Raw genomic sequence first — 13,637 nt, forward strand, 5'->3', positions numbered from 1 at the left:
TGTCACTAAACCTAGCACATAGCCTTTTTGTGGCCAGGCTCCACAGAGGATCCAGGTGGCATTGCTCCACTGGTACAAGAGGATCTCTGCAGGCTTGCTGTCAAAGGGCATGTCCCAGGGCTGTTGGGGGCCAGGAAGAAAACCAGCCCATTATACATGGGCTTTCCTTCACGTGCTGCAGTCCTTCGCCTTGTTTTCCACATTTGACTTCAGGAAATTCATGTCAAACAAATACTTGTTTGGGCAGAGCTAAGAAATAGACTCCTTTTCTCAACCCCTAAGGTAAGTGGAGGAGTTGGCTCTGCTCCTGACTGAGTGGTGCTACTGGAAGCCATCTGGTTTTCTGCAATTAAAGTAACAGTCGAGCGCTATTGCTTTCTTCCTCCTCACTCTTTTGTCCCAGGATCAATAACATTTGTAAAGTATTTTGGCACACATCAGCATCTTGCAATTCAGTATCTCCTACCACTGTGATATTTGTAGGCTTCAGGTGCAATCTGTCTCTTCTGTTTTTTTCCTGTGCTATTCTCCTTAACCTCCATATGCTCTACAACCCCAAAAGGAGTTTTCCCTGATCACAGAAAATAAACTTTTAAGGGCTCAGCACAGTGGGAGAGAAGAATAAGCCATTCTGTTGGCTTTAGCAACTTTCTGAACCCTGGCTGGCTCTTCCAGATGGGAAACCTGAAGCCAGAACTTAGCCCTTTGAAGATAAAAACGGTGATTACTGAAGATCAAACAAAGGCCGGGTTTAACATAGATTCCATGCATGTTTCTTTAGTCCTATTCACTGAGAGGAAATTTGGGAATTTCTATGGCTGGATTTCTATAGTGAACACTTCAGATTTCTTTTCTTAAACACTGGCCCAAATACAGCCCCACAGCCTTGAAGCACAAAACTGTCTAGAGGGCATGTGTATCTAAAGGCTACAAATATTCCAGAGTAATCCTGTCTGCAGTTCAGTGTGAGAGAGATATGGCAAACTTCCAGCTGCTCACAAAGAGGAGAAGGAGGAAAATTAATAGGGAAACCAAGGACTCCACTCCTTCTTAAACACAGTGGAGGGAAGCAGTGCCTGCAGGTACCTGGGGACAGCCAATGCTCATTCATCGGACACCTTCTGGGCTTATGGATAAAAGCCCATGGAGGAGTTTTCACATTATGGTTTTCCCTTCTACAAACCACAAACTTCGTCTTTCTATAAAGTACTGTTGGTGAAGAATGTCGGTGATACTGTGAGTGATCAAAATACAAACTCTGTTTTCTTGCTTGCAAAAAAAAAAGAATAAAAATAATAAAAATTACCTTCTACTGCAGTGTTTTGCTCATCCACCAAAAGAGCAGAGCCATTGTTCAGGTAAGAAAGCACTGGGGCAAATGTGGAAGTATCGACTGGAAACTCGGAATCCTGAACAGTGACTCTGAGCCTCACAATGATGCTTCCAGCCTGCAGGGATTCAGTCTGCACTTTCATCTTCCCAGATTGGTATAAAGCAGAAATGTTGGGTGGGAATGAATTTTCAAACTGAACAAAGGGAGAAAAGCATCAGCAATTAGGAACCCAACAAGAATAGCTCCTTTTAAAGCAGAACTATGGTGGTACCATTTTAAAGATTTATATATGCACAACATAGAAAATGTTGTAGAAAGAAAAGTTTCAGAGTGTTTCAGAAATCTTAGTTTTCAGAGATTACTGAGGCACAGAGAAGTATCAGTCTCCTTGGTGCACCTAGGTACCCTTGAAAATGGTACCCATCTAACCAGTGGTCTTACAAACCAAATTTCCTTTTGGCTCAAGGGAGCAGAATTCCTTCCTCCACTGTTTGCCTGCATCAGAGCTGAATTGGCCCTGTAAGTCTGGATGCTTCACACCCTTGATGTTAGCTCTGTATGTCACATAAATTTTTTGTCCCAAGCCTCCTATATATTCACCTCTGCACTCCTGGACACTGGAACCTGGTCATTTCCACTGTTGCTGGAGCAGACTCTGGCTCAGTATTGACTACTACCAACTAGCAGCCCCCCAGGCAGTACCGAGGCAGGGATTGAGATTTAGCATCAGAGACAAGGGCCAGCCCCAGTAGGCAATCTGAATGTGACCACTGTACTTTGGGAGACCCAACTGCACAAAGGCAGGCTGGTTTGTGCAAGTTGTTAGTGCCAGCGCATGGTTCAGTAAATGTTTCATTTACCATCATGGGCACAGCTTTAGCTCCCAGGGAGTATTTAAAACTCACCAGTCCAAGTCCAGCCTACAGCCTACTCCAATGATAAAGAAATCTCAGGATGAGAGACGAGAAAAATGGGGGTGGGTAACTTCAAAAAAATGTGTTTGAGACAGCCCAGCTTCAACACAATATCACAATTACATCATGGTTGATTACCAAACCAGTATGTAGACACATCAGTTGAACAAATGGTGTTACTCTGAACATTAAAGCTGGCATACTTCTGTCAATATTTGAGCCATGTGGGAGCTGGCAGTTTTACCTTACATCTCTAGAAGGCATCTCCTTGCTTGAGCCTTTTTTTCCTACATACACCTCAAAGCATGCCTTTGAGCACAAAATGTAGAGTCATAAATCAACACAGCTTTGTTCCCATTCAATCAGAGTTTGCTCCAAAAATTCCTACAAACAAGTTGTTTAACTGGTCTAAGCTCATATCAGGGTGGGGAGGCAAGAAAAAGAGAGCAGAGAGGGAGTGAGAGGGGGATGTTTTGGTCCCAAATACCCAAGAAGCCAGAGGGAACACAAATAGGCAATGCTCCTTCTCATTCCCAACACCATGATGCCAATTAGGTCTGCATTAGTCTCAGAGAAGATTCACTCACAAAAATCCTTCTGCACAACAAAAGTGAACAATCTGCAGCTATGGGAAATAAAACCATGTCAGGAGGTTCAACTTGCAATTTCTCATGAGCAAACGTCTCTTCCGTGCTGCCTTTGAAATTATAGCTCCATTGCTGGGTTTTTTCCTTGGATTTATATTCACATATGTTTATGAGTCACCCTTTGTTTCGGGAAAGTCTCATTTTGGATGGAGATCCCAATTCCTTTCTATGGGCCCTGTTCTCTACAGCAAAACTGTAAGAGATTGCTGCATCTGAAACATCCCCCCTGTTTGGGAAGCTGAGTTGTTAATAGACTTCATGACTCAAGTTTTGTTTGTGGCTGATTATACCTGAGTAGAGACAGTGGTTACATATCTGCATGCAGTGAATGGGGCTGGAGAAGAAAGCCTGACCCCGTCACTTTTCCTTAAAGGAGAAAGAGCTCTGAGAGCAGTCAGATATTTATTGAGAAGACAGTGCTGAAGTGAATGCCAGCAATGTCATTTCAATAATCCATTTAAAAGCCTCAACTCAAATCAGTGTGAGTTTATCGCCAAACTAAAAATCCAATGAAAAGATTCCTTGTTGCATGACTGCATATTTAATTCCTTTACCCTTCTGTAGGAGAAAATTCTCATTGGCTCCATTGCTAATAAGGCCAAGGGCTTGAGCTGTCTAGACAGTTGAATTTTGTTTTAATTATAAAGATAGGTCAAGGGAAAGTATGATGATTTTCAAGAGATATTTCAGCCAGGCATATAATCCTCTATTACATTAAATATATTATAACTTTTTTAAAAAATATATATTATCCACAGGTATTTTAGCATTACCTCTGTAAGCAACAGTCTTGAAAATTCTTCATATGCTGGGCTGCTGGCATTATGGAAATCATCAGTGAAGTTGTAGTTGAGAATCCTCATAGTAACACCAAATATCTTGGCCTCTGTAGGACACAACATTAAAACACACACTGGCAAAGCAGAAGAGGAGAGGATTCAGTCAAAACTGATGTGCGCAGACCAAAATCTCAGATGATGGAGGGAGAAGGGAGGGAGAAGAGAGGGAGAAGGTTGAGAAAGTTTGGTATTAAACCAAGAAAATAAAGCCAATATTCTGTTACAAGCTTCTTATACGTTGAGGAGATGCACTTGCATCAGATCCATAAAGATAGTTAGGTGCCTAATTACAACTGCATGAGAACTGGGTATACACATGCATCCTTGTGGACCTGACCCTATATAACTCCTGAATTTGAGTTATATCCAGGTTTGAATTGCCTGTGAGCTCATCTCTGGTCCACTAGTCACAACTATTATTTTTTTCCTGATCTTGGTAGCATGGATAGTAAATATATTCTTAAACTGAAAATAGAAACAAAAAACAGTGCATGCCACTCCTCTGTCTGGTAAGCCCTGACAGTTAATGTATGGAGCATGTGAGCCAAAACCAAGATCCAAGGAATCTATAAGCACTTTAACCTGTATAAACAATCTGAGGATGTTAGTCTTTGGACTGATCTTTGGAAAACTTTTATTTTTCTCAGGGGCTCCAACTTCATACTCTGAAGCTCATCCCCCTGTTTCCGTAACCACTAGGCCTCTTACTTTCCCTCTACAAAGGGAGTAATTTCCTTCTGACCCAAACTGGAGTCATCCCTTGTCTGATCAAAGGGAAGGCTCTTATGGGTAAACATAAACAGCAGCATTCTCACTGTGGCCAGTATTAAATAGTTCACTGCCTGCTTTTTTGAAGAAAATGGGAGACATTTATATATTTATTTCTATGATGGCTTATGAAATAATTTAAGGATAAAGGAAAAGCAAAATTATGTTTGCTCAACACAGCAGTCTCAGGGAGCTAGAGTCACTGGCTGATTGAACAAAATTATGCAGGTATTCTGCAAGCTTTCTTACACAGCCCTTGTTATTCCCTTTAATCCTGATCATTCACAGATATTCAGCAGAATCTGGCTCTACTCCGGGCACTCTTGTTATCTCAGATGAGCCCTTGACAAACCAGTTAACTGGATTTCTCACTGGCCACAGCCACTAGTCAGGAAAAATGGGGCCTGATGGGAGATGGGTAGTAGCAGAATGCAGTGCCAGGCACAAAAAAAAACCCAATCAACCAAATAACAAAGCTATCTTAGCCTGATATCTGTAATAGTCTGAGCCAGCTACAATACTGCTTTATCAACTAAGGCCAGAGCTCTGCTGCCTGAGAGTCTGTGTTGTATAAATGCTGGGATAAATGAGAGAAAAAGTGCTGAAGGAGGTGGGAAATGGAGTTCAGGAAGGACCAAATGGATCATTGTTGAACTGAAAGTGAGTGGAGAGAAAGAGGGAGAGGGAGAGAGAGAGAATGTATATATATTTTAAAGTAGCTATTTACCTGTTTTAACATTTTGACGAGAAATGATGTTTTTTCCACAGGTTTCATAGCTGATCTCTACTGAATACATCACACCTGCTTCCAGTTGAGACACATCCATTTTCATTTCCTCTGTCTTCAGGTTTTGTACAATCTCTTTACCCTTGAATACTTGGACTTGGAATGTACGGTTCAGAGTAGAAGTGACATGCCAGGACATTTCAAAACTGTTGCCGGTGACGCTGAAGATTCGGTGGTTTCTAACTGCAGAGGGATCTATTGCAGTCCCAGGAAGAGTCATCACAGAAAAAGCAACGTTTCATCTTTAAAGCACTGTGGTATTCTAAATCCATTACAGACAAGCACTTTGACAATCAATAGAGGAAGCTCCTCTTTACATTACATCAGGACAAAATCTGCCCCTCCCACACTATCAGGTCCCCTCGTCCATGAACCATCTCACTAGAGTGATTAATTGGGTGCTTACTGTTTTCACTTCCTTTTACTACACGTATTTGTGTTGAATCTCCAGTAATACTAATCATCAGCCAGCGAGCTACAGGTTCAAGCAAGGGAAATAAGTTTGGAATAGTGATCCTATGTACTCTTCATAAATCGACATCTGCTTTGCCTGTTGTCACTTTAATCATCAAAATGCACCTCTTCAGGCAAAGGCTGCCTTGATTTATGCCTGGAAAAAAACCACAGACCCCAGCTTATAGAGGCTGGGGGCAGGGCGGCGGGCAGCATTTCACCTATTTATGCCACTCTAGTCCAGTGCAATCATTGTCATGTCAATGGGAAAAGACAGGACCCTTCAGAGATGATTCCTCTCCTCGAAGGAGGAGGAGGAGGTGTCTAAATTGATGGGATGAATTGCCCTCCAGGAGAGCCTGTCTGTCTCCACTAACTAGAGAGAAAGCCCAGACTAGACACCTCTCCTGTAGACAGCTGGGGTCAGGTGAGATAAACATCATCCCCCACATAAACCTGGAGACCATGGCATGCTGCTGCCACAACTTCAATTCTTTCACGCTAATTGTTAGCCTGAGAAAAAAAAAGTTTGTTTTCTTAAATTGTTTCAATAGGACACAACTGTTTCCAGGACTCTGAGCCAGGTGGCTGCCAAACACCCCCCAAATCCATACTGCCCTTACACTAGAGGGACTTCAGTTTAATTCCTCTAGCTTCAGCTTGGACCAGAAGTTGTGAATGAAGATATAGAATATCCAGTCCGTCTCTCTGAACTAGGCAAAGAACTACTTAAAGCTATTTCCTCCCACAAGATGACAGGATGGTGTTAAAAGGATTGTGATAACTCTTGCCTGAAAGGGCTGAAGTCACCCATATAGAGACAAATCTACTGGGGCTTGTTCCCATCGTAGTCCCTCAGACAGCTATAATGAGCTATAGAGGGAGAGTATTCACAACTCCAGTGTAGGGTAGCTGTGGCCAGCCTGCCTGAGTCCTGCCCCCACCAACATCTTCATGGACTCAAAAGCAAGAAGCCTGCATCCCAGTGGCTGTGGCCAGGAGGAGCTCCTGGGGCCGGTAGCAGATCCTCCCATACCTAGTTCCAGGACAAGCCTGGGACATGCATTGAGCTGGGTCCAGGGCAAGTGGGTGGTGCTGGCCTCGGACAGCCCTCCCTGGCATGCTTCTCATGCTGTGGGATTATCCAGCACAAGCCCTGGGGTGGGACCTGCTCTTGAATGGCTCACCAGGCACAAGTGGCTCTAGAAGCCCAGTGTGGCCACCTCCGCTTCCAGAAGGCCAGATCCCCTCAGAAGCCATGGGGATAACAGCGGGGCTTCTCCGGTGGTCCTTCACAGCACCATGGCCCCTGACCCAAATGTCCCGTTGGGGAGCCTCTCTCTTTCCATTTCTGTAGGTGGAGGTTCACTCCAAAACTACTACCAGCTTTTGTGAACACCCTCCTGTAACTCAGCCAGCCCCAGGAAAAAGGGATCAGAATGGCCAGTTTAAAAGCAAGACAATATTCATTCAAATCCAAGGTTACTTACAGCACCCAGCATCTGTAGATTGATTAGTTAGGGACAAGAGACTTGAATTACTTATAGACGGAGAGCTATTGCTAGTGTTAATAGGATCTAATGCCGAACTTGGAGCAGATGCTGCCATGCCTAGGGGAAAAACAGTATTATCAAAGAGTGAAAGTATTCCTAACAAAGAAAATTCAAACTAATACCATTCATGTTTTCTGCAGCTGTAAAGCAGCAATAGAAGTAATAGAAATAGAAATTAAAATAAATATATTATCAGAAAAGCATAAAGTAACACATTATCTTAATTTTTGAGATTAAAGGATTGTAAAATTGTTTTCTAACTAAAGCATTGAATCTGCAAGCTCTTCTTTATCTCATTAACTTAAAGCCTATTAGCAGGCCCATTGATGACTGTGGGCTGTAAGTACATGCCTCTATATTTTGCTGAACTGGTACCACAAAGTATTATTTCACCCATTGCCAAACTACAGCCGCCTCCAGCAGAGGACTCGGCGATGGTGCAGCAGCTCAGCATGGGATTATACAGCCACTGAGCCCTGGGTGCTGTCACACAGTCAAAGCGAGAAGGAGATTTTGTGTACAAACAGTGTCACTAATTGTCTTTTCCCAGAAGGCTGGGGAGGTGTACTGACAATGAATCACCTGCTCTGAGAAGCAGCCGGGGTCTGAAGCTAGAGGATTTGGCAGGTGACTGAGGGCAGCTAAGGGTGAGATAGGAGAAACAGACAGGTACTGTGAAATAGATATGCTGAATTTCAATCAGAATTCACTAACAGCTGATTTGAGTGGCATCCTGTACCAACAGGAGAAGGGGCACTGTGTGCTGCAGAAATCTTTGCCTTACAGGTGACTCCTGTGATAGACCAGAGTCCTGCGGGAACATTCTCAGTATTTCCCAAGGTGAGACCTACGTTTCTTACCTCCCTTTCTTTGGCTCAGCTGGTGAGGGATGACATCTGCATGTTCATGCTGAGGGTCACAGCTGTAATAACCCTCCAGATTTACACAGGTGTTTTTCTCTGGACAAGCATTGAATTCAGCATAGGAACATTCATTGACATCTACGAAGAGGAACACACCTTGCACAGATATTGAAAGCAGCATCAAGATTGATCTGCAATGTGTGTAGACCAGGCTCTAGATATGAAAAATTCAATCTAAATCTGCAGTAACTCTGCTGAAGAAATTCTGGATGTACATTAGTGCAATAAAATCAGAATGCTGCCCTTCCCCGAAACAGTTATAACCCTATCACTTTTTACTCCAGTTCTTTGGAATAAGAGGACAGTTAGTGGCAGTTCCTGCTTACAGTTACAGGATGTCATCCAAACCTAAGAGATGTCAGCAGCAAGAAGAAGGAGATCTAGCCAGTGATTTCACTGAAAGTTGGACCGAGTTTTCAAAAGTAAACAGAGAATAAGAAGCAATGACAACAGTGCTTGTGGACGCATTTCAGGAGTGAAAATGTTCAGAGAACTACAGAGTAATAAGTAGATTAAAATAATCGAATCTTAATAACTTAAGTATTTACCTAACATTTAAAAAATAGGTAGTAATACACTATAGTAATTAATAGACTATAAATACAATTTATTTCTTGCAAGCTACTGAAAGTAACACTTATCTATAAAAACAGAGTATCTCTGCTTCCCAAGAAAACACTTTTTTTAATAGGCTGTTTAATACAACTAGTGATTGTGCTACAAATATGGGCACCTTTTCTTTTTCATCTGAAGATGGGCTATGCTATTAGGAAAAAATAAATTTAATTGAGGAATCAGGAATATTCTCCTCCAAACTATTTACTCCAAAATAATTATTACCTGCAACCCTCTCCATCCTGTAATGGAAAGGTTAGGGCCATATTTGAAAAGTTTACAAGATCCACTATGTTATTCCTGAAAGCAAATTGCTAGTTATGTGGATGAAATCACAAGTGAAGGGGGATGAAACCCCCTAAAAAAGATTCCCCCCATGACAGGATTATAATAAATAACCTTGCACTTCTGTGTTAATCACTTCGTGCACGCGCTTCACAATGGCCTTCAAGGAAGAAGAAACCTGTTCTGGCGGAGCTGGCTGGTGCAGCCCGATGAGAACCTGAGAGGCCACTGTCCCGGAATATACTGCACGGTTACTCTGGATATGGTGCACAGAGGCATTCAAGGGCTGTAATGCACCAGTAATCTGGAAAACAGGGGAACAAACACTTCAGTATCTCATTCCTTTCTCAGCACAGTTGTATGTCAATGAGGCATAACATACACAATGATTATCTTCATAATCTGAGTATAGAAAGCACTGATTCAGAAACCACAGCAAAATGGTGACACTCGGGTCTGTATTTACACAAGGTGAGTTCTTATTATCACAGTTCATAACAGAGTTACGGTATAGTAATGTCAAGCTAAGTCGGGTGTGGAGATGCACATCAGATCTCAAATGCTTAGACAGGAGGATGCAAACCAGGAAGATATGGGAAAAGTCTCTTTGGCTTGTAATGTTTACACACCAAGATCTCAATAGACAGAACATACGCTAGACTTGCTCTTACAGTTCATGTGTAATTAAGATGTCCAACACTTCTTACTTTAAGCAACTAAAGAGACTGCTGGCAAAGGGAATAGAAAGAAAAAGAAGAAATGCAATAAACTGAGGAAGAAGGCTAGGTCTAAGACCCACAGAGAGACTCCAGGACTGACCAAGTCATCACAGCTGCAAGACATGAATGAGAGAAGGGACATGGTGGTGGGCTGAGCATTGTGAGTCAGTGGAACAGACAGCGCCTGGAAGACATTCCTCTGAATGAGCAGCTTATTGCAAAGCTTTAGTTTATGTTTCTTATTTTTTGAGTGTTTGACTTTGCCATAGCTTGCTTTAGACCAAGATATAAAAGTCTTGGTAGGTCCTTGGCTTCTACTCCTTACTGCACAGCGACAGGACCAGGGTTTCCCACTTTTTTAGGATATGAGTAGGGGGAATTCAGATGGGAGGAAGAAATACACTCACGCAACATCCCCATGCTCCTGCTACCATTTCTATTCTCCTGCCTGTCAGTGCCAGTTGATGATGGGAGAAGGGTTTTCTTTGCTATTTGCCCACTCCCAGATGGAAACTGGGGAGAAGCAGAAATAAAAATGGAGGGAAATAGGGACCTGCCCTCTTAGGTACCTTTTAAAGGCCACATCTGAGCCTGGTTTTCTCCATGGCATGGGGATATGTACTAGGGAAATGCTTTGGATTTATGGCCTGGAGGGTCTTTGTCCTGATTCATCAATCCATTTCCTGAATACCACCGAGAGGACAGAGAGAGCCCCCCTGTCCAAGCATGGCCTTAGTTTGTAGCCTGGTTCTTCCTGCAAACTGTCATTTCGGGAAGCATGACTCACACCCCTGCTAGGGCTGTGTTTTTCTTGGTTTTCTCGGACTCTTCCTACCTGCCATGTTGGGAGATGGAGAGGCACACCATGCTGCTGTTGTGGGGCCGTGAACAGGTTGCTGCCATGGCCGCTGCTAATCTGTGCATGAGGCAGAGCCTCAGTCCTACAGCAAAAGCAACACCCTGCTGTTTCCCCCAGACCTGCTTCTGTGTCAAGAACGACAACAAAATGCCCTTGACCCAGACACCATCCCCTGCTGTCATCCTGGGTTTTCGCAGAGAAACCTCTGGCACCGCTGAGCCCACCTGCCCTGTAGGTCCCGCTGCCGTAGATCATGTTTGTCTCTTGAAAGGTTTAACTCAAAACTCCTTGTCAGAAAACACCATGCTTTGCAAGTCTTGAAACCTGGACTCAGTCATTTATAGACCCAAAACTGAACAGAGACAGAGTTGGAGCAAGCATCGCTTAAGCAGGGAAAAAGCCCTATGTTTCAGAATGTCTTTAAATTGCCCTTGGAAATGAACTGAAAAATTTACTGAAGAAGCTGATAAATCAGTGTCACTTGAGCTGCTCGAAGATGCAGCTGACATTCAGTAATCAGGAATAAATTAGGGCTGAAAAGCCTGATTGGCAGAACAAAGGGGAAGTGACTGGCTGGCAAGGTTATGCCCAGCACAGGGGACTGTGAAGCAAGTGGTGGTTACTGAGTAACAGAAACGTGGGCGCAACGAGCAACACACGGGAGCGTTCATGTTTGTACATACCATGGAGTGCAAAAGGCGTGAATGATTCAGGAGGAGGGAATCCACTCTGATTAATTCGTTAAAATCCATTTTCACAAGCACTGTCACGTTGTACCAGAAAGTCCTTCCTGAACCATACAAAATAAAACAGCCAAGTTGTCTGAGATGTGATGCTATAGAAAGCGACAGAGCAGCAGGAAGGTTCCGAGAAAGCAAAGCAAGCTTTAATTTGGCAAATACGGAGGGCCCACGTTACAGCCACCTGCTACGGCCCCGTTCGCTACATGCCAGAGGCAGCGGTGCCAGCGAAGTGGAAGAAGCCAAGGAAGATCCACTGGACCCACAGCACCCACGCACCCTTCAGTGCTCACGGGTGCAAGCACCGAAGCTGAATATCCTAGAATTGATTCAAAGCAGATTCCCGTATTTGTTTTACAAAGAGCTATGGGAAGAGTTTTCCTGCTCAATCCTACCCTCAGAAGGAAAAAATAAGCATATTCCTATTAGAAGCAGTCTTGAATTTATCAGTAACATACCCTCTGGCATTGGATCCACACAGCCTGCTCCTTTGGATGAGTTGCAGCATTTTTTAAGCCCTGGACATTCAGTATCAAACGTGCAAGGATAATCAGATGTTTCCATATTCTCCATTGGACAAATACCAGGTCTTGAGGCAAATACACTGGATCTATTGAGTGCTAAGTAACAAAAACATTTCTGAGAACAAAAATACAGAAAACGGTTTCCATAAAATTGTGCTATTTAATTTATAGCAAACACCTCCTCATTTTAGAAGCGTGTCTGTTCTGAGGTTTTCATGGGGAGAAAATAGCAGCCTAAAATAACATTCTTTCAAGCCTGTAAATGTTCTTAGATTTTTCTCTTGTTCATGACATTTCTGTTACAGAAATTTCGAATTGATAATTTTCCATTAATAATTATGGATGGATGGATAGATAAATTGTTAGATAATTAGTTAGTTTCTAAATGTGGAGACACTGAAGCACTGCAAAACAGAAAATGTGCCTGATGTCAGCTATGACTAATCCAAATAATATATAATGATCAAAGGAAATAGGTAGTGCCTGAGCTAGAAATCGGCAGTTTTCATTTAACCTTTTGTTGCGACAAAGTTAACCTTTAGTTATAGTAACTGAAGACGTTCCATGAGAGCAGAGGCGCGGTGCTGCCCTGGGGTGCGGGTCACACAGGAGGGCAGAACAGAGCCCGCTGCCCCCCAGCCAGCCCACCACGCCGGGAGGCGGGCAGCCCACGCCGGGCGGCCCCGCGGAGAGGGCAGCTCGGGCAGAAGGTTACCGCTTCCCGAGCTGAGGGCCGACCGTGGCCCTGGCTCAATGCCAGCACATACTCGTCTCCAGACAGAAAGAGAAACTATTTCTAAGCTCTGTGAACATTGCTTTCACCCCCACGCTCAAACATAGCTCCAAGTAACGCTCAGCTCTGGTCTTTCTAATCGACCGAAAAGATTTCTCCTTTCCATTCATTTCGTGCCTACCAGTTTTTGGTCCTACAAACTCCTAATGTGTTACTGGGCAATTAAAGTCATCCACTGGACATGCAGTCGTATTTGCATAAAAAAAATAGCCTATTAAGACCACTGGTTTTAAGACTGGTCTGTGTCTTTTTGGGGGCCCAAAGTATGCTTGTCAAGGGTCTCTGAAAGGTAGTTAAAAAACATAAGCATAGCTTAATGACGGAGGTCCATACCTCCACTGAAAAACCTGCCAAAACCCACAAACTGGAGAACAGGGAAGACACTGAGTTGAGACCTCTCAGCAGCATGCAGGTTACTTGCAGGTGTAATTTCAAACATTTGCCTGCAGAATACATGGGACAGCACTTTCCCACAGTCTTTTACAGTGTATTTGATACACTGCGTGTGTATACTTCATGTGAACACAGTCACTGAGCACATGCTTTAACAGGGCTGTGAGCATCTTTCAATTAGAGTTGGTGTTAGACTCACAAGAGCTCTGGGCAGTAAATTAGGAAACTCTACACCCATCTGGAAAAGGGTGAGAAAGAAACCCTCTGCCTGCTCCTTCTAGGAAGTCCCCCCCATCCCGCCAGCCTCTCTCACCAGGAACTTGCATAGACACAAGCACCAAGGCATTTCCCTGTGTTAGTACATCATCAGTGTTCCTTACTACTTCAACCAGGTGGACCTTAGTGAGCTTGACACAAGCATCTAAATCACTCCAGCTCTGCGATTCAGGTGCAGTTCAGCAGGTTTGAGGTTCAAAGCAGATTTTTCTCACT

The 13,637-nt window shown here is 43.5% G+C and overlaps 1 protein-coding gene across 1 annotated transcript in view; it reads right to left on the reverse strand.

The window, feature by feature from the left end:
* The window catches only part of UMODL1 (uromodulin like 1), a 54,705-nt gene that overhangs the window by 30,678 nt on the left and 10,390 nt on the right, over nucleotides 1–13,637 (reverse strand). The window contains exons 3-10 of the mRNA XM_042788273.1: nucleotides 11,894–12,055; nucleotides 11,379–11,485; nucleotides 9,232–9,421; nucleotides 8,155–8,295; nucleotides 7,232–7,351; nucleotides 5,229–5,483; nucleotides 3,668–3,780; nucleotides 1,307–1,526 (exon numbers count right to left, since the gene is read on the reverse strand). Of these exons, the coding sequence (XP_042644207.1) occupies nucleotides 1,307–1,526; nucleotides 3,668–3,780; nucleotides 5,229–5,483; nucleotides 7,232–7,351; nucleotides 8,155–8,295; nucleotides 9,232–9,421; nucleotides 11,379–11,485; nucleotides 11,894–12,055 (1,308 nt within the window). The remainder of the gene's footprint in view (nucleotides 1–1,306; nucleotides 1,527–3,667; nucleotides 3,781–5,228; nucleotides 5,484–7,231; nucleotides 7,352–8,154; nucleotides 8,296–9,231; nucleotides 9,422–11,378; nucleotides 11,486–11,893; nucleotides 12,056–13,637) is intronic.

The sequence above is a fragment of the Tyto alba genome, unplaced genomic scaffold, assembly GCF_018691265.1.
Source record: "Tyto alba isolate M040663 unplaced genomic scaffold, T.alba_DEE_v4.0 Super-Scaffold_14, whole genome shotgun sequence".
Classification (NCBI taxonomy): Eukaryota; Metazoa; Chordata; class Aves; order Strigiformes; family Tytonidae; genus Tyto; species Tyto alba.